Source organism: Mesocricetus auratus, unplaced genomic scaffold (genome assembly GCF_017639785.1).
Source record: "Mesocricetus auratus isolate SY011 unplaced genomic scaffold, BCM_Maur_2.0 Super-Scaffold_6730, whole genome shotgun sequence".
Taxonomy (NCBI): domain Eukaryota; kingdom Metazoa; phylum Chordata; class Mammalia; order Rodentia; family Cricetidae; genus Mesocricetus; species Mesocricetus auratus.
Window position 1 is genome coordinate 7,616,747 of NW_024429184.1, and position 27,571 is coordinate 7,644,317.

At 38.6% G+C, this 27,571-nt stretch overlaps 1 protein-coding gene across 2 annotated transcripts in view; it reads right to left on the minus strand.

The window, feature by feature from the left end:
• Positions 1–11,435: 11,435 nt before the first annotated feature.
• Smc2 (structural maintenance of chromosomes 2) overlaps positions 11,436–27,571 on the minus strand; it is a 43,762-nt gene continuing 27,626 nt past the window's right edge. For both annotated transcript variants that reach the window (XM_040738374.1, XM_040738371.1), the window contains exons 19-25: positions 26,891–27,034; positions 23,264–23,458; positions 21,383–21,583; positions 19,815–19,931; positions 16,033–16,193; positions 13,634–13,781; positions 11,436–12,419 (exon numbers count right to left, since the gene is read on the minus strand). In XM_040738374.1, coding sequence (XP_040594308.1) covers positions 12,261–12,419; positions 13,634–13,781; positions 16,033–16,193; positions 19,815–19,931; positions 21,383–21,583; positions 23,264–23,458; positions 26,891–27,034 — 1,125 coding nt within the window. In that variant the 3' untranslated portion in view covers positions 11,436–12,260. The remainder of the gene's footprint in view (positions 12,420–13,633; positions 13,782–16,032; positions 16,194–19,814; positions 19,932–21,382; positions 21,584–23,263; positions 23,459–26,890; positions 27,035–27,571) is intronic.

The window sequence follows — 27,571 nt, forward strand, 5'->3', positions numbered from 1 at the left end:
AGATGACACGTCCGAGGCGGGGACTGCTGAGCTATATAAGGGTTGGGCTTTTCGCTCCCCGGGTCTCTGCTCTGTAAGCTTATGCTCTCCCTCTCAAGATGCATTAAAGCTGTTCTGCAGAAGGATCCTAAGTGTGCCGCGTCGTTCTTGCTGGCGAGACGGTAGCGCGGGACATCTGGTGCCGAAACCCGGGAACTCAGACCTCATCATCGTCAGCACCATCGGAGACCCCTTGGATTCAAGGAGGATTCAGAACTGCAGGTAACTACGCTCGGAGAGGTATGCTATTCTGGGACTTTGGATTGGAGCCTGTGTTACAATCGTTACATCGTTACTTTTGTTTCATTTGAGCCGCAGGTGTTTATTTTTATCATGGCTCCTCTCAATCCCTCTAGCATGTCAGAAACCAAGCGTAGTGTAGTGAGAGGTTAGGTGCACGTAAAAAGAAACCGGTTGTAACTAAGAAAGATAACCCCCCGGTAAATTTAAGGATAAGGGGGAGCCCTTACAGTCCTCAAGAGGGACATTAGAAGATAAACAAAAAAGGGAGAAGGATTATACCCTTTTCAGGAACTGGAAGCTTGCACAAATGCAAGTCACACATACTACAGGCCTGCCCTACAATCCTCAGGGACAAGGCATCGTGGAGCGAGCACATCGCACACTTAAGTCTTACCTAATAAAACAAAAAGGGGGAATTATGAAGGAGTTGCCCCCAACACCAAGAGTGGCTATTGCCATGGCATTGTTTACTATAAATTTTTAAAAATCTGGATGATAAGGGTCAAAATGCAGCAACAAGGCATTGCTCGGATCCACAAAGACCCAAAGAATTTGTAAAATGGAAAGATGTGCTAACTAATGAATGGAAAGGCCCGGATCCTATTCTAATAAGATCCAGGGGAGCTGTTTGTGTTTTTCCACAGAATGAAGAAAATCCCTTTTGGGTCCCAGAACGACTCACCAGAACCGTTATGGAGCAAAAGGATGGCGAGACACATTCCCGTGACAAAGAGGAACAACTTGACATTGATGGCACTAATTGCAATGAATTGGACCTATGAATTTGAGCAGATGCTTCGCGAATTGAGGGTCGCCATTGTTCAGATTAATTCTACCCGCCTTGACCTGTCCTTCATGGAGGGATTGTCTTCATGGATTTCTTCAGCTGTTTAATATTTCAAAGAATGGGTGGGGGTGGGATTGTTTGGAGCAGTCCTATGCTGCGGAATAGTGTTTATTCTCTGGCTGGTCTGCAAGCTCAGAACCCAAAACAAAAGAGATAAGGTGGTCATAGCACAAGCACTGGCTGCGCTCGAGCAAGGGGCGTCAACCGATATCTGGTTGACTATGCTTAAGCAATAGGCTGCCGACTGAACAGCTCCTGCACACCCGGAACTTAGGTTCATTGCACAGGGTAGAGTGTTTAGTCTGGCCTCCCAAGAGGGGTGTTGAGCAAAGGCATCGCACAGAGAGTCATTTTCCTCTGAGAGACATGTTGTCCTGCATAAGGGTTACCTGCTGTATTTTTCCCTTTTCCCAGAAAAAGGCAGAGGACAGGTCGGAAGCATCCCGGATTTTGATGAATCTAGGGATAGGTTTCGTACACGTCTCACTAATTTTGTTCTTTGGGAAGTTCAACCACTGTCTCTACCCTCTAATGTCCTGGGAGAGCCTGTTTGCTATTAAAACAAAAAGGGGGAGATGTGGGGAGCCGCCCCCACATTTTCCGTTACAAGATGGCGCTGACACCCGTTGTCAGTTGGAGTAAACAACCTTGGTGCGCATGTGCCTGCTACTTTTCTATCCCTTACTCTCTGCCTCTCCCGTGGCGTCATATGGGCTGACAAGCAGGAGCCAGTCAGGAGATGACACGTCCGAGGCGGGGACTGCTGAGCTATATAAGGGTTGGGCTTTTCGCTCCCCGGGTCTCTGCTCTGTAAGCTTATGCTCTCCCTCTCAAGATGCATTAAAGCTGTTCTGCAGAAGGATCCTAAGTGTGCCGCGTCGTTCTTGCTGGCGAGACGGTAGCGCGGGACATCTATGTTCATGAGTTAAATTGATCTGAAATTCTCTTCCTTTGTTGGGTCTTTATGTGTTTTGGGTGTCAGGATAAACATGGTTTCATAAAAAAAATTTAGGCAATGCTCTGTAGTGGTATCTTGCTTTGTCAGTGAAGTTAGGTTAGGTTCTACATGTGCTCAGAGATGTACCCAACATAGATATATGATCTTCAAACACTTCAAAGACCTACAGAATAGAGCATTTGAATATTTTAATAATTTAGAACTCCGTTGACACGAGAAACAATTGCTCCTGGAAGCACTGAGTTATTCCCAAGAGTATGATGGGCACCGATGACACTCCATTTGGAGCTCATTTTCTTCTTGGCTATACTGGCCTTTTGGGCCGAGAACTACCCCTGCCTCGACCACTAACTTTGGACACACTGTCCTCCCTGAGCTAGCAAGAGATAAACATAAAGAAACTACGGAACCAGTGTAGGACAGTCTTTCAATGTTTCCTGCTTCTGAGATGGTGTGTCAGATACTCTAGGCATTAGACAAAGTTGGTTGCTCTGACATTACTCTGAGATCTTGGGTGACTGACCAGGTAGTCTGCTGCTTCTGTCATTTTTTGAACATTTAGAAAGTTGCCCACTTGTACTCCCTGCTTACCATAATAATGTTATCTTCCTTCTCAGGTCTTTGATGAGGTTGAAGACTAGATAATCACAGCTGATATCCTTTTTTATCTTAGTTAGAACATATTAGGTACAAAACTTTAGCTTTCCAGAATAGGACAACAATTGGAGTAATCTCTGTTATAAGCATTACCCTGGGACTGGACATTCAGTATGTGTGTCTTGCTTAATGTTGCTCTTGCTGGTTGTATGTCTAAATTTGTGTATGTTTTTACCTTTCCTTCTCCTGGACTATCATTGATATTTGTTATCATTGTATGTAGTTTTTGTATCAGGCTTAAATGTGTCTTATTTAGACGAAAAGGGGAAATGTAGTGGCATCTTGCTTTGACACTGAACTTGCTGTGGTGGTCACAACCTATGGGTGTGGCTTCAGGTGTTTGGATGTGACCCCTTATGAGGTAGAGGAGAGGCTGGCTCTCGCTCTTGAGTTGCAGTGAGAGCATCAGAAGGGCAGAGACTGCATCTTCTGGAGCAAGAAGACCAAGGTTATTTACTATTTTTTGTAAATAAAAATCTAGTTATCATTTATCTTGGGTCTGGTGGACTCGTTTAAACCCCATCTTCAATGCTCTTTTTGCTTCTTTTTTGTAGAGTAATTTGAGGAGTATTGACATTTATTCTTCTTTGAAAGTATGGTAGAATCCTGTGGTAAAACCATCTGGCTCTGGGCCTTTTCTGATTGGGAGACTTTTAACTACTGCTTCTATTTTATTGAGGATTATAGGTCTGCTCAAATTGCTTCTCTGATTTTGATTTGACTTTGGTAAGCAGTTTTGAGAAAAGTATTTCTTCAAGATTTTCCAAGTTTGTGGAACTTTTAAAGTATGTCCTTATGATTTTCTGTATTTCCTCAGTAGCTGTTATGTCCTCTATTCATCTCTAATTTTGTTCATCTGTGTATCTTCGCTCTGCCTTTTAATTTGGCTAAGGTTTTGCAAATATTATTGGTTTTCTTAAAGAATCAACTTAGTTTTGCATTGAAGGTTTGTATTGGGCTTTTTGGTTATTTCTATTTTACTGAATGCAGTCCTGAGTTTGATTATTTCTTGGCATTTACTCATTTTAGGTGTTATTTGTTCTTTTTGTTTTAGAGTCTTTAAATGTGCTTTTAAGTTACTAATATATCTCTATTTTTTTAAATGTAGAAACTTAGTATTACAAACTTGCCTCTTAGAACTGCCCTGTGTCCCATATTTGGGTATGTTTTGTTTTCATTTTCATTCAATTCTAATGTGTTTTTTTTCTTAATATCTGTCTTGACCCATTTTTCACTAGAGAGTTGTTCAGTTTCCATGAGCCTGTAAGCTTTCTGTTGTTGATATCCAGCTTCACTCTTTGATGGCCAGGCAGGATGCAGGGTGTTATTTCAATTTTCTTATCTCTGTTAAGAACTGCTTTGTGTCGGAGTGTGTGGTCAGTTTCAGAAAAAGTTCCACAAAGTGCCCCGAGAGGTGTATTCTTTTGTGTTTGGGTAAAATGTTCTGTAAATATCTGTTAGATTCATTGGATTTGTGACATGATTTAGCTCCAGCATTTCTCTTTGCTTTGATGACCTGTCTGTTTGTCAAAGTGAGTCACTGAAGTCTCCCACGATCACTGTGTGAGGGTTGCTATGTGATTTAAGATGTAGTAATGTTTCTTATATGAACTTTGGTGCCCTGTGTTTAGTGCATAGATATTAAGAATTGCAATACCCTCTTGGTGGATTTTTCCTTTGATGATAATAATGTGTAGTGTTCTTCCCTGTTTTTGATTAGTTTTGCTTTGAAGTCTATTTTGTCAGATATTAAAATGTCTACACTGGCTTTTTTCTAGGGTACATTTGATTTACCACGTATTAGATGTAGACTTTCCCATGAAGAGATGCAATCTTAGGCAAAGCAATTCTTGGCAGCTAAACCACAGCTGAAGACACCTAATAAGTGGCATTCACAATAATTGTGGCAAATAGTCCCCCTTCAACCAAATCTACTCCTATCCCAATCAAATTTTGTACAATCTGATAACAGTTTCTAAAAGGTAATAGCAAACCTCTCATTGAATAAACTCTGTAGTGAGAACAGCCATGGCTGGTTTCTGAACCAAGGGTGAAGCTTCTTATCTCCTCCCACAAGCTGGGCCAGTGTCTCCATTGTCGACCCCCCTCAGCAGCACCATGAACTTGATGAAAAGGTAAATCCACACCAATGGGTAAAACATTAATTCCATTGCACTCTGAACTCATGTCCATTTTGAGGACTGATTGCACTTAGCTGACCACTATTTCTCTTCATGGTGTCTCTATGCAATCAGAGGAGCCATTCACCATTGCCTATGAGTCTTTGGATATTCTAACTCCAGATGTAAGATGGGTGCCTCAGAGGTGTTTTAATTTGCATTTCCCTGATGATTAACTTCTTTAAATATCTTTTGGCCACTTGAGATTCTTCTGGTAAGAACTATCTGTTTAGCTCTGTACCCCATTTTTCAATTGGATTATTTTGTATTTTGATGTCTAGTTTTTTTTCAGTTCTTTATAAATGTTGGATATAGCCCTCTTCCCGATGTGGGGTTGGTGAAGATCTTTTCCCATTCTGTAGGCTGCCATTTTGTCTTATTGGCAGGGTCCCATTTATTGATTATTACTTTCAGTGTCTGTGCTACTGGTGTCATATTTAGGAACTGGTCTCCTGTGCCAATGCATTCAAGGCTACTTCCCACTTTCTCCTTTATCAGATTCGATATAACTGGATTTATGTTGAGGTCCTCGATTCACATGGATTTGAGTTTTATGCATGGCATACACATCTATTTGCAATCTTCTGTATGTTAATATCCAGTTATACCAGCACCATTTGTTAAAGAGATTTTCTTTTTTTCATTGTACCATTTTGGCTTCTTTGTCAAAAATCAGATTTTCATAGGTGCGTGGATTGACATCAGGATCTTCAATTCAATTCCACTGATCCAACTGTCTGCTTTTATGCCTATACTAAGCTGTTTTTATTGCTATAACTCTACAGGAGGGTTTGAAGTCAGGGAGGGTGATGCCTCCAAAAGTTTATTGTACAGGATTGTTTTAACTGTTCTGGGTTTTTTGTTTTCAAATATGAACTTGAGTGCTGTTTTTTTCAAGCACTGTGAAGAATTGTGCTGGGATTTTGATGAGGATTGCATTGAATCTGTGGATTGCTTTTAGTAGGATTGCCATTTTTATTTTGTTGATCCTACCTATCCAAGAGCATGGGAGATCTTTCCATTTTCTGATATCCTCTTCAATTTCTTTCTTTAGGGACTTAAAGTTCTTGTCATGGAGATCTTTCACTTTTTGGTTACTGTTACCCCAAGATATTTTATATTTGTGGCTATTGTAAAGGATGATATTTCTTTGATTTCTTTCTCATTCCCTTTATCATTTGTATATAGTAGGGCTACTAATTTTTTAAATAAAATTTGTATCCTGTCACATTACTGAAGGTGTTTATCAGCTGTAGGAGTACCCAGGTAGTTTTGGGAGTCACTTATGTATACTATCATATCATCTGTGAATAGTGATAGTTTGACTTCTTCCTTTCCAAATTGTATCCCCTTGGTCTCCCTTTGTTCTTATTGCTCTAGTTAGAATGCCTAGTACCATACTGAATAGATAAGGAGAGAGTGGACAGACTTGTCTTGTTCGTGACTTTAGTGGAATTGCTTTGAGTTTGTCTCCATTTAGTTTGATGTTGACTGTTGGGTTACTGTATATTGCCTTTATTATGTTTAGGTATGCTCCTTGTGTCCCTGATCTCTCCAGGACCTTTATTACGAAGAGGTGTTGAATTTCATGGAAGGATTTTTCCACATCTTATGAGTATCATTTTTTTCCCTTTCAGTTGGTTTATATGGTAGATTACATTGACAGATTTCTGTATATTGAACCATCTCTGCATCTCTGGGATGAAGTCTGCTTAGTCATGGTGGATGATTTTGTTGCTGTTGTTGTGTTTTTGGATTCAGTTTGCCAGTAATTTATTATTTTTGCATCAATTTTAATGAGGGAGACTGGTCTGTAGTTCTCTTTCTTTGTTGCATCTTTGTGTGGTTTGGGTAACAGGGTTACCGTAGCCTCACAAAAGGAGTTTATCAACGTTCCTTCTGCTTCTACTGTGTATAAAAGTTTGAGGAGTATGGGTATTAGCTCTTCCTTGAAGTTCTGGTAGAATTTGGCGCTGAAACCATCTGGCCATGGCCTTTTTTTTTTTTTTTTTTTGGGAGACTTTTGATGACTGCTTCTATTTCATTAGGGGTTATAGGTCTGTTTAATTTGTTTATCTGGTTTTGGTTTAAATTTGGTATGTGGTAACTATCCAGAACATTGTCCATTTCCTTTAAATTTCCTGATTTTGTGGAGTACAGGTTTTCAAAGTATGACCTGATGATTCTTTGAGTTTCCTCAGTGTCTCCCTTTTGGTTAGTTTGGATAAGGCATTGTTTATCTTGTTTATTTTCTCAAAGAATCAACTCTGGTTTTATTTATTGCTCTCTTTGTTTCTACTTTATTATCTCCTGGGTGAGTTTGTTTGTTTGTTTCTTTTTTTTTTTTTTTAGAGTTTTCAGGTGTTTTGTTAATTTGATAGTGTGGAATTTCTCTGACTTCTTTATATAGATATTTAGTACGAGGAACTTTCTTCTTTGCACTGCTTTCATAGTGTTCCACAAGGCTGGGTGTGTTGTACATTTCATTGAATTCTAGGAAGTCTTTAATTTCTTTATTTCTTCCTTGACCCATGGATGATTAAGTTGGGCATTATTCAGTTTCCACAAATTTGTAGGTTTTCTAGAATTTGTGTTGTTGAATTCTGACTTTAAGCCATGGTGATCTGATAAGTTACAGAAGGGTCATTCCAATTTTTGTGTACCTGTTAAAATTTGCTTTGCGACCTAGTATGTGAATTTTAGAGAAGGTTCCATGGGGTGTATTCTTTTGTGTTTGGGTAGAATATAGATGTCTGTTAAGACCATTAGAGTCATAACATCTGTTAGATCCCTTATTTCTGTTAATTTTCTGTCTGGCCAATCTGTCCACTGGTGAGAGTGGGGTGTTAAAATCTCCCACTATTAGTGTGTGGTGTTTGATGTGCGATTTAACCTTTAGTAATGTTTCTTTCATGAATGTGGGTGTCCTTGTATTTAGGGTATATATGTTCAGGGTTGAGACTTCTTGCTGGATCTTTCCTGTGATGAATATGAAATGATCTTTATCATCTCTTTTGATTACCTTTAGATTGAAGTGTATTTTGCTAGATATTAGGATAGCTACACCGACTTGCTTCTTAGGTTCATTTGATTGGAAAGTCTTTTCCTATCCCTTTATTCTGAGGTAATGTCTATCTTTGAAATTGAGATGGGTCTCTTGTATGCAGCAGGATGAATGGATTCTGTTTTCATATCTATTCTGTTAGCCTGTGTCTTTTTTTTTTTTTTCGAGACATGGTTTCTCTGAAGTTTTGGAGACTGTCCTGGAACAGCCTTTGAAGACCAGGCTGGCCTCCAACTCACAGAGATCTGTCTACCTCTGCTTCCTGAGTGCTGGGATTAAAGGTGAGCACCACCACACCTGGCTAGTCTGTGTCTTTTTATATTGTATGCAAGTTGAGTCAATTGATATCTAGGGATATCAATTATCAGTGGTTGTTTCTTGTTATTTTTTTGGTTGTGGTGGTGGTGTGTTTCCTTTAAGATTTGCTCGTCTGTGTTTATTTATTGCCTGTGCTTTCCTGGGTACATCTAACCTCCTTGGATTGGTGTTTTTCTTCTAGTGCTTTCTGTAGGGTTGGATTTGTGCACAGGCATTGCTCAAATCTGGTTTTGACATGGAATATCTTGTTCTTTCCATCTATGTTAACTGAAAGTTTTGATGTATATATTAGTCTTAGGTGACATCCATGGTCTCTTAGAGTCTGCATAATGCCTGTCCAGGACCTTATGGCTTTGACAGTCTACATTGAGAAGTCGGGTGCGATTCTGATGGGTCTGCCTTTATATGTTACTTGACCTTTTTCCTTTGTAGCTCTTAATACTTCCTTTACTGGGTATATTTTGTTTTGATTATTAAATAGGATTTTTTTTTCTTTTTGGTCCTATCTATTTGGTGTTCTGTGAGTTTCTTCTATCTTCAGTTATTTCCTCTTTTAGGTTGGTAAAGTTTTCTTCAATGAATTTTGAAGCTGGTATTCTCCTTCTATCCCTGTTATTCTTAGGTTTGGTCCTTTCAAGTTGTCCCAGATGTCCTAGACATTTTATAACTTTGTTGGCTTTAATGTTTTCTTTGGTCAATGAATCTATTTCTTGAATTGTGTCTTCAACACCTGAGATTCACTCTTCTATCTCTTTCATTCTGTTGGTTATGCTTGTATCTGTAGTTCCTGTTCTTTACCCAGACTTTCCATTTCCAGAATTCCCTCCATTTTTTTTTAAATTGTCTCCATTTCAATTTTCAAACTTTGGACTTATTTTTTCTTATTTTCCTTGGCTTTCTTTAAAGGGTTTCTTTCTTTATTTATTTTTGTCTTTTCCTCCATTTAAGGGAATTCTTCCTGTCTTCCTTAAGGGCCTCCATCATCTTGATCAAGTTATTTTTAAGGTCACTTTCTTCTGCATTGGGATGTTTACCACTAGGTAAACACCAGTACCAATAAGTTCTGGTGTTGCCATATTGCTCTTTAGGTTGCTGAATGCATTCTTGTATTGACGTCTACCCCTCTCTTATGCTGCTTGGTGCAGGCAGTGTCTGCTTCTTGATCCAACCCTTAGTCCTCTCTCTTAGAGCTCTCTGTGCAGATGTCTATGTCCCAGGGACATGCTGAGAACACAGGGGATGTGTGGAATTGAGGACTGAGTGGGATTTGTAGGTTACAGGGTCCTGTGGAGGCCTGTTGGTGTATCCTGCTCGCAGGAGACATCTTTCCACTTGACCTGCTAGTGTAGAACCAACTACATCTTAAAAAAGTATTGTTGCTGACTATTTTGAGTTGGTGAATCTGGCAAAACAAAAACAAAGATGGGCTTTGGGGCTATATGATCATTTTCTACTCCAAGGTTACGTGCTCCTCCTCTACAAGGAAAATGATAACACACTGGGTGCTTCATAAAATAGTGAAGTTGCTGCTGCAAACAGCATGGTCTTGTCTTAGGGATTTGTGGTGTGAATGCCACACTGGAGTTACTGTAAATTCTACACAGTGCCCTTCACAATGTACTTACCCTATAGTCTCTGCTTTGTCATATGCTCTTAAGGGATGAAGCTGCTTCATCTTTACACCGAGCCCTTTCTTGTGTCCATCTTGAGGCTACCCTGTCATATGGTACATGGGTCAAACAGTATTCTCAATTGTTCAATCTGCTGCCCCCACAATCAGAGCAGGCCTAGGAGGCATTGTCTTCTCCTTGGAGAAAGAAAGTATAGCACTCACCAGCAAAAAGTTTGTCAGTATAGCATTGCTCTGGGTCAGAATGTAAGCTCATAGCTTCTACTCCATTGTCAGGCCTGCTCACCTGAACCCATGCTCACTGCTCTGACAGTCATAGACTCTTAACTCTCTTAAATTATGACCCCCCCCAATTAAATACTTTCATGTATAAGTTGCCTTGGTCATGGAGTTGTATCACAGTATTTAAAAAAGTCATTTCCCAAATCTGGTACACTTCTAGCCCCAATCACTTTTGGATTAGACATGGTCATCCTAAGTGTCCAGTGCTCTTGGAGTCAGTCACCCACTAAGTGTTACTGCCCACAGCTTTGGTTCAATTTTCTCAGTGCTATAATGCTGATAAAGGTTACCTTATTGAGTTATGTGAGAGTCAAATAAATAAGGAAATATATACAAATGAAAAGTTATTAATGGCTTAAGTTATTAATGTTAACTCACTGTTTGAGAGATATATAAAATGCCACAGCTTCCTTATGTTGAAAATGCATTACTACAAAATTTAATATATGCCTTATAGAAATTTAATATATGCACAAGAAATTTTCAAAAAGCAAAATTATACATAATTTAAAAGGAAAGCAGGATACCTTACAAGGAAATAATTTATAGCCAAAGAAAGGAAATCACACAAAATGGTCAACCTTCTAAGTCATTTAAAAAATGCTATAACAGCAATTCAATGCTATTTTATAACTGCCTAATCCAAAATATTAACAGCTGACATTGATTAGATTGTAATCAAATAAGAATACTGTAACAGTATTAGTGTGAACAGACACAGTTTTTGACTAACAGTTGGGAAACAAAGCTCTGTAGGTTCATTATCTGTGATTGACACTGTCTGTAGGCCAGTATTTACAGTTCTGTGTCTCTTCCCTCCCATAGTGCACAGAACTACTCTAGATAAAATCATTTCCAGTGTGTCTCAGGGTACAAATTACCTAAGGACATCACAGACATGTATGGCAAATGCAGTCTGAGAAATGTCCAACTCAGTGCCTGAATAATGTATCAGAAAAAGTAGAACATCAAGGAACTAAGGCGTATCAGGAAGGACTATGGGATTAAAATATGTAAAATCAGATTAGATCCCATCAGAGCTGAGGGCTCCAAGTGTGGAGGTGCTGATGTGGAAATGTATCTAGAGAGACTGAGAATGCAGGTGAGGATCTCAGGGGAGTATCAGCCCTGCCTCCTGGTTTCTAAAGGCTTTAACCCTTTGACCCGGACAAGCAGAAGGCACTAAGAATCACATCGATCATTAAGCCTTTGATCTATTTTGTTAGAAAAGACAGATTTATTTTGGTTTATTAGACTCTTATAAAATATATTTTTCACTTAATTTGCTATGTCATATATTCACTAAATTGTTACTGATTAGATTATAAGAAGTCTGACAAAAACCTTAAAAAAAAATATTAGGACTTTAGATAGAGCAATACAAGTATAATATAGTACAACACATTTTTTCCCAAACTTCTATTAAAATACTCAAAAGCAATTATCGCACATACACAAACATGATAGTCCAACATCATTAAAGTGAAAATTTTTCTCAAGCTTAATTTCCCATCTGAGAATCTGGCATTGTATCCCCACAGGACTGGCCCAGGACAGGCCTCAAATAACTCAGCGCATGCATAATTGCTATGTTCCCTTTGTTGATCCAGTGACATGCTTTAAATATTCTGTACTCAAATGATTTTATAAGCAAAAGAAAATTCATTAATACTGCCCCTAGCAATAAAACTAGTTAAAAGATGACTGTCAGCTGTATTATTCCTATAATGTCATCTGTTTCTTTGTATTTTGGATTTGAATACTGAGTTTACCAACTAGGCATATCACAGGTTCCTTAATACATAAAAAGATTTTTGTAATAAAAAAAACTGATGACATTCATATAATCTTAGCTACAATAATTGGACCATAATCACACTAGGTAAGAAAAGAGGAATCGGTTCTTTTACAAGTGATAAAAAGAATTAAGAAAATAATGATAATATTATTGTATAAACAACTTAGATCCCAAATTCTTGAAAGTTCGTGTATAAAAAGCAGGTCAAGGTGAGAAGTCTGTACTCTCAACTTCTAGCATGTGTTCATTTGGGTCCTTTTCCCTTGGACTTTGCTTCCTTTGGAATCTTCCCATTTTGACTTTGAGTAAATCTGGCTACTGTAGAAACACCATCCACAAACTTGGTTTTGAAGAGAACGTTTGCATTGTTGAACATACCTTCTTTGAGGGACACCACGATGAACTTAAGGGAAGAGAAAGAAAGCAAACACATTAAAGAACATATTTTTAATGAAGTCCACTCTCTTAAAGAGACTTTAAGAACTGAATGGAGCCCAGAAGCCACAAAAGTCAAAACAGAACATGGGGGTAGGATGGTGGGGGATAGAGAGAACAGCAGGGTAAATGGTAAACTGTGGGTGGCGTTAGGCTTTAATTAGGGAGGGAGTTCAATACAAGTTCAATATTGTATACATACGTACTTGAAATGAAATTATCCCATTTGGGCTGACAATGCTCCCCTCTCCTAAAAGTTAATCACTAACACACTACTATTAGGCATGCGAACATCCTATTTATTGGTCAGGATTGTCTAAGAAACTCCCAAAACATTATATAGGCTATTGTTGACCCTGGTGAAAGGTACCCTACTGCTGAAGACACCATGTACTCTGAACACAGGATCTGGAGGATACTCGCTGGTTCTGGCCTGAAATCCTCTTCAGTAAGACTTAGCATTCACGGTATTAGAATGTGCCATATTAGTTTCCAAAGAAGAAAAGCAACCAACAGTCCTACCCAGCACAGCAATGAAAATCTTAAGGGTGCCATAGTGGCATGCATAGCTTGGGAGTAATCAACAACTCTCCAATTATACTTAAGAGCCACAACAAGAGGGAAATCATGCCTGGTAGTGGAAACCTGCTAATTAATATATATATATTCTCTATATATATATATTCTAGAGTGATTGGGATGAGTAGACTCCAGAATTGTACATGCAGTTTTATTTGGCAGCTACAGCTCCTGTAGCAACAATACATCTTTTTAAAGAGCTCTTTTTAGCTTTAAGAGATTTCTCTATTTTAGCCAAGAGAAACCAAAGTTCCCCTTATGTGCCACATGTGTCTGATACCTTACGTACATTCAAGCAGTTTTATTTGATTGGTATCCTTGTGGCAAACAGCTCCAGAAAACAGAGCATCACTAAATCAATTCTAAGTTATGTTCTTCATCATCCTTAAACCAACAGTATTAATGCCTTGTTCTTTCCTTCAAGAGAGACTGACCCCTCTTTTTGATAATTTGCACAGGGGGCAAAAACTCCACCATTGAGCTACAGTCCAGCCCAATCCCAAATACCTAATGTAACAAGGACTACTAATAAAGACTTGGTTCTGTAAAATAAACAAAAGGACCATTTGACTCCTACTGAGACGTCTCTGGAGTGGTCCCTACCTGAGAGTGTGTGAAGTGCGTGCGCAGCATCTGTCCAATATTCTGGGTATGAGAAAGATCCAAGGCTGCGTCCACCTCATCCAAGATATAAATCGGAGCAGGTTTGAAGAGGAGCATGGACAATATTAGTGACAGAGCCACTAGAGACCTGAAAAAAGGTTGGGGGAAGTAAAGCCATAAACATTTACAGACATTCTACTAAAACTGAAGCAAACCTGCAGCGTCCCTAACATAATAGTGTAGACTCATCTCAAAGTCAAAGATTCTACGTCCCAAAGCTTTCTTCACAAACACATGATTTTCATGAGACAGAATACTCTCATTACATTTGGCATTTATACCAAAGATCATGTTACTTTTAAAAAGATTATTACTTATAAATAAATTATTATAGTTTATTTCTTATAAAAATGTAATGTCTGTACATTACATGCATGCCTAGTGCCTCACATGCCAGAAGTACCTTAATAGCTACAACTGCAGTCACAAATGGTGATGGGGGCTGGCAATAAAACCCAGGTCCTCTGAAGAGCAGCCAGCGCTCCTACCTAGGAGATATCTTTCCAGGCCTAGATCTTGTTCCGTTTTAACTAGTGACACTTATCCCGACCCCAAATGCTTATTTGGAGTCCAGATAACAGGTTAAGAGGCTCGCTATATATTTATTAAGAAAGCAATAACAACTTAGTAACCCCTTTACAATTTTTATTATATATAAACCCACACAAATACATATATACTATATTCGCTATATATACATATATATATATATATACACACACTGTATGTATAATTAAATCTCTTTTCAAAATGCTTCATAAGAAAAAACCAACAGGTTTCAATTTTTCTGAATTGCCAAAGTCTATGGGCTTTTGTTTGAAAAAGTTTACGGGTTTCAATATGAACATTTCTCTTCGATACATAATTCTAGGTTGACCCATTTTCTTTTGGCACTTCCAGCTGGAAGTTTAGGGTAAGAAGTCTAAAGTCTCAAATCTGCCTTATGTCTGATATATGTTTTTTGCTGGTTGCTTAACTATATACATTTCCAGTAATTTTGTATATGCCTCACTGTATCAAATGGCCATCTTTACAGAATTCATCATACCTGGGAGATCTGGTATCATTATTTCTTAAAGTATTTCTGTTTTCTGTTTTCCTCTAATTTTTGGAACACAAATTTCATGTGTGTCAGGCAGCTTCCACAGGACATTAAACTGATTTTGAGTTGGTGTATTTTTTTTTGGGGGGGGGAGGGCTCAGTTTAGGCTCAGCAGATTAGACTACTATGTCAAGTTAACTCTTCTTCATTTTATGGTGTCTAATTAATTTATCTTGTGACCCTTACATTTCAGTTAGATTTTATCTTTATACTTTCACTTGTTTATTTTTAACAGGTTTTGGCTCTAATTATTTGTTAGTATTTTTCCTGTGTAATTCAGTTATTTTACTTCACACCTATTAATCTAACCATTTCTAGGTCTGTTTCTTTTAAAGAATTACTCTTCTCTCTAGGTCAGCACACTTGAGTCTTCTCTTGCAACTCGGCTGGTATTATTATTACTTATTAAAAGAGGGGTTTTGCTGTGTAGCCCAGGCTAAGGTAGCTCATGCTGTATACCTAGATGGTCTCAAATTTGTGGCAGTCTTCTTTTCCTGTGCTTTTGGCGTTCTGGGAACAGAGGTGCAGCATCACACCTGGTGTCTTGTCATTCTTCTTAAATGTTGAGTTGTGTTTAGTGTCTACTTTGCTATCTTTAAGGAGCACTATTGTGAGTGTATGTGTCTCATAAAATTGATGTCAGGGTCTCCTGTTCGGTTTTCTAGGGTTTGTGGAAAGCAGTGTTCACTTCAGGAATATGTAGACCTAATGTTTAGTTCTCTGCTGTTTGCACAAACTAGAGTCCAAGTGTTCTGCATGCAGTGACACTACTAAATGCTAGCTGGTTTTTCCCTCCTGGTTCTGATGAGCAGTAACTGTCACTAGGGAGAAAGCTGAGTAAACGCAGGCCTGGCTTTTCCAGTTTTTTTTCTTTCAGATATTGAGTCCTACATGACTTGCTCATTTTTAAAGGTTTAACAAGTTGTTTCTCCTATAATTTGTTTAGTTACCTGGTTGACTAGTCTTTTTTTTACAGTGCAAGGGAATCAAACTCAGGGCCCTGTATACGCTAGGCGGGCACTCCAACACTGAAGCCCATTCAGTACTCAACTATCTCTCTAGCTCTACTTGTTACTGTCTACTAATTTAAATGGATATTTCAACCAAGTTTGAAGTTCCATATATTAGGCTTCTCCAGTTCTACAAAGGCAGCCAACCAAGTCAGAATTACAGAGTAACGAAATGGTGATTATAATAAAACAACCATAAGTATTTACAAATTACAAAGATTACTTACCTCTGACCACCACTAAGCTCAGTTAGGTTTTCTTTCCATGTATTTCCTAAGGCAACCTTGAACTCCAGACCATCTAAAACTGTCTGCCCTTCTGGTGGTGCAAGCATAGCATTGGCACCAGGCAAAAGGGTAGAAAAAATGGAGCCAAAGTCTTTGTTTACCTGGATTAAATAGATTAAAAAGACATGTTAAAGCATCAGAATACTTTCCAAGTGTTAGTCTATACACATGCAACTCAGTAGGCCCACTGTGCTGCTGGAAAGAAAAGGTCTAGGGAAACTGGCCTGTCTGTATTGCCACAGCCATCAGTATTTAGCCATCTATGTTATAAATATGACTAATAACTTCCGAGTTGAAAAGACAAATGTGAGTATATCACAGAGAAACCAGGATTGCCCCTTGTTAAATGCATGTCCTCCAAGATTTAATAGCTATGTTTTCTAGGGAAATCTTCATCAGGGGTAGGCACCCAAAATACAAAAGTAAATATTCTTAGGAAATCTCCTAGTGGCAAGCAGTATTACTGAATATGGACTTAACTAAGGAGAACCATATCTCAGCCAAAAGAAGTAACTACACTGGGTTATTATTGAAATTTAAGAAAATGAGGAATGATGACACACACACACTAAATATTCAAATAACATCAGTTGCACTGGAAAGAGCAAAATCATTTTACAAAATATTCTCATTTGTACTAAATTTAGGAACCACTGTGTGTGTGTGGGGGGGGTTCTAGGACCCATCATTACCTCTATATTTATTATAATACTTGAGTCAAGTTTCTGCATGCAAGGAGACTGACCTATAATTTTATGCTTTCCTCTCTCTCTGTCTCTCTCCATCCCACTTTCTCTCTGTGTCTTTCACATGATTTGAAACGACCAATAATGACACAGATGGTTTGATAGCATCCCATCCATTTTAATTTTATAGAAACATTTCAGAAGCATTCTTTAAAATAATTCTTTAAAGGTTTGTGGGATTCACCAGTGATGAATTGTTCTAGATATTAAACAAGTAATTATTCAGATATTATATAAGTAGCTTAAAGGTGCAGCTTAAGACTAGTAGTATTCCTGAATATGGACCTAAGAAAGGGACTTACATTATTTCAGACAAAAAGCTACATGCATATGCCAATACTAATAGCTTCTACCACAGTCACTTATCATTGAATACTGAGAAAGAGAAGAATGATGACTTGGATGCTGAATATTCAAAGTTACACTGGTGCACCTTGGGAATGAGGAAAGAGCAAAATGTAGCCAACAATTGTTGAGCATTACTTCAATTCTATTGCTTGCTATATGTCTGACTGTTTACCTCCCCTTGGTGTCATTTTAGTTGGTATGGTGGTCTGAATGAGAATAGCCCCTATAGGCTCATAATTTGGTCCCAAGTTAGAACTATTTGGGAGGAATTAGGAGGTGTGGTCTTGTTAGAGGAAGTATGTCACTAGGGGTAGGCTTTTAAGTTTCAAAAGCCCATACCAGACAGTGTCTCTGCCTCCTGCCTGCAAGTAGGATGTAAGTTTTCAGCTACTTTTCCACTGCATGCCTGCCTGTGCAGCACTATTATGCTTCCTGTCATGACCACGGGCCCTCTGAAACTGTGAGCCCCAATTAAATACTTCCTTTTATAAATTGCCTTGGTCACAGTGTTTCTTCATAGCAACACAACAGTAACTAAGACAAAGCTAGTCTGCAAAGTTTCCACCAGAAACAAAGACTTTCTGAGGTAAAACAAACTAAGGGAATTCATTACCACCCAACTGGTCCTGCTTTAGAGTTCTACACTAGAAGTAAAAGGATGCTAAATATAATAATCACACAAAACAAACACAAGCGTTTCGACACAACACAACAGATACAAATAATACAGAAATAAGAATAAAATTCTACCAACACAGAAAATCACCAAACCACAAAGATGTCCAGAGAAGAAGATTTAGGGAACAGAAAAAGTAGCAGAGTGAGGTAGTATGTCTTCACTATCAATATCTTTGAGGGCAAAGGGGTAAAATTTCTTTAAGATACAGACGGGGTGATAGATAAAGACAAAAGCTAGATATAATGATACAATACCTAGAGGAGCCTCAATTTACCAGTTAATATATATGAACACTGAAAATAACTTTTGCATGCAAGCAGAAATCCAAAGTGAGCAGTCACAGCCATACTTAAATCAGATATAATAGACTTCAAATCAAAAACTATGAAGAGACGAGGACATTTAGAATATGACCTTAAAAACTAAAACTAAGAACCTAAAGAATGAGAAAACATCTGTAAACTTACAAAGCATTACTATATTGAATACACATGTAACCTAAACTTAAGAGCAAAACGTTATTTAAAAATGGGTAAATGATCCAAGTAGAAATTTCTTCAAAAGCTACTCAGAGGGCCAACAAGAAAAATGTTTAACATCACTAACGCATATCAAACCCACAACGACCTACCATCTCACTCAAGTTAAAATGATTGACATGAAAAAGACAAGTCTCTGCCAGCAAAGATGCAGTCACAATACGAAACCAACTTAGGGCCTACTGACAAATAAGCACACAATGAAAACGGGACATAGCTGAAAAATATACACAGCACTTAATCTTGACTGAAACCTGACAGGATTTACAACTACCGCGGAGACAAGTCCCTGGTTCTATCTAAGGGCATTTCCAGCCAGGTTTAATTGAAACAAAAAGGCCTAACCTAAATGGGTGTTTACCAGCTCAGGGGTTAGAGTACTAGAATGAATTAAGGAGTGAGCAGACCACCTCACAGCTATCTCTGTCTGCTTCCTGACTGGGTACAATGTGACCAGTGTCTGTTACACCTGCCTCAGGATGTTCCTGCTGTGATGAAGTACATTCCCAAAACGTGAGCCAAAATAAGCCCTCCGTTTGCCACAGCAATGAGAAAAGTTAACTAACACCTATATGAAGGGTAAAGCACTAGAAGAGGCATTGTAAGCCAGGAAGGATGCCCTGGGTAAGGGATGGAGAGACAGTAGCTGTTCACTAGTGCAGGCATGCCTTGGGATGAGAGGAATGATACATCACAGGATAACTATTGCCGACTGCAACTAATGGAAAATTCAAAACATCTAAAACAAAACAAACAAAACTGGATTTTGATGTTCTTAGTACCAGGAAGTATTAAATGTTTGAAGTGAGTATGTCAAGTGCCTGTGTGTCAATATTACATAATGCATATAGTGAAATGTCAAGGCATACCCTGTAAACATGTAATTACTGTATGGCAATTAAAAATATTTTTTAAAGTCTTGTCTTTGTTTTTAGACTTCAATTTATCGAAGTTGCAAATCTGTATTTTGGCACAGAAGTTTAAAGAGCTGTATAGATCTGAGGTATAGAAATGCTGTGGAAATGGCAAGAAAAGCAAACGATCGTGAAGGTCGTGATTTCTGCTGACTGTCAACAAGAGATGTGCTGATTTTAGGGCTGAGCAGCTGTGTGGGTGTAGCAGACACTGGGGAGTATTGAGTCTTTCTTCCAGTATAAGAAACTATAGTTTCTCAGAGGATACACGGTGTCCTTTGAAACTTAACAGTCACGATAAATGATGTGATATAAACTTGCTTCTCTGAGTCTTGTAGTAAAGGCGAGACAAAAACACATTTAAAAAGTCTAGGAGGCTTTAACTCAGGTATGAACACATGCCTCATTCAAGCCACACTGAATTGTTCTTACAGTGTAAACCTACTGATGTGATCCTTCATCCTTGACTCGAGATTACATTTTGGGATACAAGTACCTTTTGCCAAGCAATATTTAGGGCCTGATTTTTCTTCTGATCAAGATCTTCTATAGTTGCAAGGATTTTGGATTTGTCATTTTCTACAATTCTTTTCTTCTTCATCAAATCATTATACTGTAGGGAAAAATGAGATAATTTATTTGTAAAATATAAATTTTCTTCTACATTCTGGGATTCAGTCAGCCACAAAGATGTTTCAATATTTTTACTAGAAATATATTTACTAGAAATATACAATGTACCAGTACTATAATACAAACTAGATTATGAGAAATTTAAACGTATTACCAATATATAGGAAAATTCAACTCCCAGAACCAAGAATTTGTAAGTCCTAAAAATATTTACATTATATTAATAGCCCTTTATTTCCTAGCAATCCAGGCAAAGTGGAAAATGTCACATGAAAACTATAGTACAAGCAGGCCAATTTAGTAGAACAATGAATAAACTTTTAATTCTTCCCAGTGATGTGTATGTCCTGTGTAATACAGCCATTGACCTTTATCCTCTGAGTACAGAACCAGGGTCTTCCCCGTTTCTTTCAGTTCCTTGACATAGTCAACACATTCGTGTTTCATGTTCCCTGCACTGCTCTGTCTCCCTGGACTGTGCTCTCCGTATCTGAGAAACTACTCCCTCAGTTACTGCTCCAAACCACTGCTTCCCACTTCCTTTCTGCTGAGGGCTGCAGTGGGAACGATGTATGACTGACAGTGCAGAACTGTCTAACAACCCTCCCTCACCCATTTCTCCTTAGCTTCAGAGGCCAAGCAGTCTCTTGGGCCAGTCCCGCCGGCATTTCTATCTTATTTATTCCGTAAGTTCAGTTCTTACACGAACAGGCACAAAGCGTAAGGGGAAGAAGTTAATTGCTCATCAACAGAGAACACTGGTGCTTCTTAGGATTTTTTTGTCAACTTGCCCAAGCTAGAATCATCTGGGAAGAGGGAACTTCAGTTGAGAAACTGTCTTGATCACACTGGTCTGTAGAAGTCTGTGGGACATTTTCTTTATTGATGATTAAGCAAGAAACTGTTTTGATCACACTGGTCTGTACAAGTCTGTGGGACATTTTCTTTATTGATGATTAAGCAAGACAGCCCACCCTAATGTGAGCAGTGCCACCTCTGGCATATTGTCCTGGGTTATATAAGAGAGCATGCTGAGCAAAACAAACGGCACTCCTCTGTGCTCTCTGCTTCCTGGAGTTCCTGCCCTAACTGAGTGGCTGCACTGGCTTTGCTCTATGAGGGCTAAAACCATGACCTGTAAGGCAGATAAGCCCTATCTGTCCTCCCCAAGTTGCCTCTTGTCGTAGAGCTTATCAAAGCAAGAGTAACCCTAACCAGAGTACCTTCTTCTAATTCTCCTTTTCAAAAAGGCATTAGATCTCAGTTATCATGATCTAATAAAAATAAACAAATTCCACCATGCTATGCAGCTTAAATATAAGAACCCACTACATTAGGCAAAGGGTCAAATCTAATAACAGCTTCGAGGTTATACATCTTCACGATGCTACAGTGTTCTATTATGGTCCAACAGTGACAGAGCAGACTTACCCGCTCTTCAGCTTCTGTGAGAACGTTCATAGCTCTCATGTTGACATTTCTCCCTAGTTTCTCTTTTACTTCTTGTAACTTCTGAAGCCTCTGACCAGCTTCTTTGGGGTTGTTTGTTTTGAAATCATAGGCACTATTAGGTTGGCCAAAGAGGTGTTTCTCAGCATTAATCCAGTCATAATCATTCAACATTTTGGATACCTGGCCACATATGAAAAAGGAAAGAACTAAAATTGTATTCAAATCCGTTTCCTAAATGCTTAGCACTTTTAAATCAAATATTTGGGAGGGGAAAACAACAAATCACAATGACACAGACAGAGAAAGCTAGGGCAGCTCATCTACAGCAATAAGGACGATGCTTTGCTGGGGATCACAGACCCAAGCACGGACTGCGTGGAGAGGGAGCTTCCCTCCACACAGCAGCAGTCAAAGAGAAAGCTTTACAAGGTTGCCTGTCCTTTGCTCCAAAATACTTTGGTACAGAAGTGCTTTGGTTTTTGTTTTGTTATTTCAATTTTGGAATATTTACACATACAGAATGAGGTATCTTGGAGAGAGGATCTAAGTCAAAACAGAAAATTCACACAACATCTGAAGACAATTTTCCAGGACATTTTTACTGCTTCTTTACGTTCATTCTGACCTGGTACATGAGAGGCCAAATGGTGCAGTTTTTCTTTATGGCATGCTGGCACCCAAAAAGTTTTAAATTATGAAGCACTTAGGATTTCCAGATTGAAGATGCTTCATTTGTATAATCAAAACATCTCTATTAAAATGTAAGCCAGATGAGGCTCATTCAGATTTTACTAAATACAATCTATTAAGGCAAAAAGTAGTTTGTATGTAGTGAAACTTCCTTAGGAATAATCATATATTTGATGAAAGCATGCAAGCCTAATTGTGACTACTTAATAACTGTCTCAGAATTATAATCTAAGGAAAAAAAAGAATGCCACAAATGTTGGTTATCTCTATTTCCACCTCTTCTGACAAGGAGAAATGTCAACCTTTCATACGCTACATCCAATTCAAACTTGAAATTATAATCCTTAATGGCTTCCTCTACAACTGATCAGTAGAATATAATACTTGTCCATCTATTTACCCACACCACCTCCACCGCAACCACAAAGTAAACTTTCAACTATGGCCTAGCTTCTGAGATGATCTGTAAGCTCTTAGAAGGTACTATGTGGACATTTTTCTTATCCCTGCATCTTTAGTATAACGTCTGATACAACTTTAAAGGCAACCACACACTCTTTAAAATACCTACGGTACCATGACATAGCAAAGCAAGACGTGAAATGCAATCAAAACCTGGAATAAGTTTAAAATAACTGCATTACACAGCACTATATTTTCAATAAAGTTGTATAGGTAGCATTGACAACTGAATATAAGGACACCTGAAAACCATTGTCTTTTAAAATGAGACCTATGGGGCTGGAGAGATGGCTCAGCCGTTAAAAAGGTTAGCCACACAACCAAAAATAAAAAATGAGACCCATGTACATATTTTTTGTGAGTTCTTCAAATTCAACTTGTAATAAAGAATATATATTATCATTACTAATAAGTTCTACCATTGAGTATGAATAAAAATGCCAATCCTATTGGATATCAATAATATAGGAATACATTTCATAAAGAGGAATAAATGTCTACAATTAAATTTAAAAAACAAATCATTTGGGCCATTTACTGAAAAGCTGATTGTTAGTGAAAAGCAGTTAACACAGCTATAAATTCAAAGAGATTTTAGGCTATGGTTCTGTCATTTGTACCAAGTTTCCCACTGAACAGTTACTAGAATTTTTCGAGAGCTCAGAAATAAAAACTTAATCATCCAGGTTGTAAACAACATAGCCATACCTTCGCAGCAGCATCGTAGGCTTCCCGCTTATGTTTGCTAATGCTGTGGTCTAGCTCCTTGATTTTAAGTTGAGAATCATTGTTTTGCAAATTGTGTTTTGCCACTTCTGCACATTTTTCTTTAATGATCTTGTCTTGGGCTGTTATTATTTCTTTTTGCTTTGTCAGCTCTTCTTGAGCTTTATTTACTGATTCCTAAAACAACAAGAATTAAAGAACACAAAGTCATAAGCATTTTAATACCTCTCCAAGTTTGTCTGACAGACTTCTAGAAGCCATGTCAACGTGACTACAGGTAAACGGCTATGTAACACTTTACATGCTAAACCCACAGAAAATGAATCCAAGCACAAGGTAAAACTCAGCTTACCCGTAAACGAACCAGGCTGGTACACAATTCATGCTGGAAATGAGAGCTTTTACTGTATGCAGTATAGGTAGGATGAAATGCCTGGGAGGAGGGACTACTTAAAGCTGACCTGCTACGCCTCTAGTTTAAAAGGTGCAGTCTGAGTAGCTAACAAGAAGACAAGCTGACAGATCCTCAAAGAACATATATCTAGGAAGGACAAAGATAAGTGCTCAAGACAGGGCAGGCTGATTTATGACTTTCCCCTTGCGCAGATGTAAGGTGATGGAGATGACCAGTGGCAACAGAATGTCACAGCTCTTGATTTTAACACAGCAGTCAACTGAGAAATGATGAGAACCTTTTTACTGAAAGACCAGTTGAGAAGAGAATTTTCTTACCCTGACTTTCACTACCCCCTGCTCCCTAGGGAGGGAGGCTACCTAACTTCCCGAGTCCTCATTACAGCATGGTGTAGTATGCTAGTTAACTCCCTCAAGCTCCTGCTTCACCCCAGATTTTAAATGTCCTTTTGGTAAATATCAGATCACAAACTCATTGGGGATGTTTACATAAAACAAAACAAAACCTAGCTAGACTTATATTTGTGTTAGGAAAAAAGATCAAGAGAAAACTAAGTTAAATAGAGTAATCTGTCAAAAGACTATGGTGGAACTATTAGGAGGTGTGGCCTTGTTGGAGAAGGTGTGGTTTTGTACAAAGTGTGTCTCTCTGGAGGTAGGCTTTGAGGTCTCATGTGTGCTCAAGTCACACCCAGTGAAACAGACCATTTCCTGTTGCCTGAAAGCCCAGATGTAGAACATTCAGCTGTCTCTCAGGCACCATATCTGCCTGCACACCACATTGTCATCCCATGATAATAGACTAAACCTCTGAAAATGGAAGCCACTCAATAAATGTTTTCCTTTATATGAGTTGCTGAGAACTTTTGTGTCCCTTCACAGCAACAGAATCATCCCTAACTACAACAGACTCCAAGAAATGATCTCAAGAAATCACAAACCAATGATAATTTAGACAGGGGGTGGGGGGTGGAGACAATTGGGGAAACAATGCAATTCTGGAGGACAGTGTTCTACCTCAGATTTTTAGATGTGCTCAGAGCTACCTAATCTAAGTACAGTGCCTAGCTGTGTACATTAATCATGTAGGAAGGACATTCAAAACTCATGGTAAAATCTAGAGACATTTTAGTTCTTAAAAGTCTTGGAAAAAGAGAATGAAAGTGTGTAAAATCTGACACATTCAAGGGGAAATACCATACAGTCTTAGGGGCACACTTACGAAGAATCTCACGCTAATTTGCAAGCGCACCGCAGGTATGACTGGTAGAAAACACGTGAGCTCTGTCACTTCAGACTGAGCAGAAATGGCGTTCTAATCTTGTTTATCTCGAGCCCATTAGTCAATAGGAAGCTCATTTCCTCCCTTAGCTCCTAGGGAGCATGCTTATCTGCTATCAGCAAAAGAAAGTCATTTTTAAGGTAAAGCCTGACTGAACAACCTTTGAAGTGCAATTTATCTATTTTACAGTTTCCTATTAAAAGAAAAACAATATGATGTTGACAGGACATAGGAAAAGGCAGAGGAAGGAATTAAGATAAAAAAATACATGATCAAAATTAGGGCTATCAGAACATCAAAAGGGAAAATTTATCTTGGAAGTAGGAAAGGAAAATTGAACAGAAACTATAAAATATTCAATCAACATGAGCCATAAAACTGAGGCAAATAGTAAATTCTTAGTCAGAAAAGGAGCAGTTACAAATCATTCTGCTATTAACATATGTAATAATGTGTTAATAAAATGTGTATGAAAAAACATGAAACTCATATCATTAATAATGACGTCTCAACTAAAAACTCAAACACTTGAAAAGTGAAGGTCATATTGCAGAAGTAGGAGTAGATGCTATAGACAGAAGGGGTGTGTCTGCTGCTCAGTGTGCTTGTCTCAAAGGCAGGCTTGCTATGAATAGGGGACAGTACCATGCATGGCTCTACCTGGCATCTGAGCATGAGGTTTCACTTAGTTCCAGGCTGAGTATTACCCAATGGCCAGTGCTCGCAGAAATTTATTTCCCAGCAGGCACGACACATACTCAGCCTTTCTGTGGATAGCTTTTGCTGGCAAACCTAAACCGTTACCTAGTCCACATTTCTACAGTTAGACTTCCTTGGTCCTCAGCCCTATGGGTAGAGTGGAGCCCCAAGGCAGATTTGCTATTATTTGAGGATCATCACCTCAGGCCTGAGGATAACACTTTTTTTTTCTATTATTCTTATATGCCTTAGAATTCTCTTAACCTCCTAGTGATCAATCCTTTCTAGAAAACAGTTAATGTTTGTTTGTTTGTTTTTCTTTAAACTCAGTTCACTTACTTTCCTGTATGGATTTGTTTGAGTAGACTCAGGCTGAACCCCTGATGTCATTTCTTAACTGTCTGGAATCCCCATTTCACCCCACACTCTGATCATAAGTAAAAAATACCTAAAACACTAAGTCAGTCAGCTTAGGTCAATATTTTCTAAGTAGATGAGTGCTGAGTTCCAGACCAGGGCTAATTACACCACGTCCACCCATATTGGCCCCTTCTCAAAGCTGCTAAGCAGCAAATGGCAAGCCCCCTCGCCCCAAAATCTATGAATCTGGAACTCTAACGGACTCTCCAAGTGAGTAATAGCAAGAAAGTAGCAGGGGACATAATTCCCACTTTCTTAAGAAACTTACAGGCTCAGGTTCTGAGATTCTAGGAGACAGAGGGTGACCTTGACATATCCTTCATTCTGATAATGGGTACACCTTAACTGGATATGTCCCTTTATTCTGATAATGGGCACACCTTAACTGGATATGTCCTTCCTTCTGATAATGGGCACACCTTAACTGGATATGTCCCCACATCTTGTAAGTTCCCATTAACAAGAGTCTTCCTTTCTTTGTCACACTGCAAGCCCCACCCCCAACACCAAGCCCGAGAACCACAGCTTGCCTGACTGAAACCACTGCTGTGAATTACTCAAACTCCTTTCTGACATCTGGAAGGGACCAGAGCTCTGCTAGAAGCCCTCTTCCATGAAGTACATCTCTAGCCTTGGGGCCTGGCCTCTCAGATTCCCCAACATGCAGTCATCTGTGGTGTTGGTAAGTCTCTAACCCAAAGGACAATCTGCTTCATTCAGTGTGCTCCTTGAAGCCAAAGCCAAATCCTTTCTGTGAGTGTTATTTCACCTCTCTAACCTGGTAGCAGCCTTACCTTGTTCTTAGCCACCTCTGCTGCCATCGTCTCAATCTGACCTGCATAGGCTTTGATGGCCTCATTGACAGCATCAAGCTGCTGTCTGTTAGACGCATGCTCTCTTTTAAGCTCTTCCAGCTCCAGAGTGATAGCCTCAACTTCCTACAGAAACACAGCATTTAGTGCCATACAGAGATAAAAATTAACAGTGTTCTCATGTAAGACTAACTACTCAGTATTCAACTACCAACAAACCAAGCTCTCAGAAGAAAAAGAAAAGTTTATTTCCCTTTAAAAATGTGTAAATTTTAGTTATACTAAAGCAAAGTATTAAAATTCTGCATAACATATGCAATAGTGACAACTACCTTTTGTTTCTTGATTTTGTTTTCCAATACAGACTATTAGTTCACTAAAGAATTATTGCAAAACTATTTAATGAAAAAAATTTAAGCTGGATAAAAAAGCAAGTTTAGAGTGCAGGGATTACTTTGGAGACATAAAAAAGTTCAAATACCAGTTCTGGCACTACTCAAAATATACTGAGGAAAAGTCTACAATCCTAAGACACCTTGTAAATATAAAATGCCTTTTCTTCAGTTTCTGACAGTGCATATCCACAAAGGTAACCTGTTATAACACATGCCACACCACATGATTTCCATGACTCTCAATTGCAGGGTTTACAGGAACACTGTG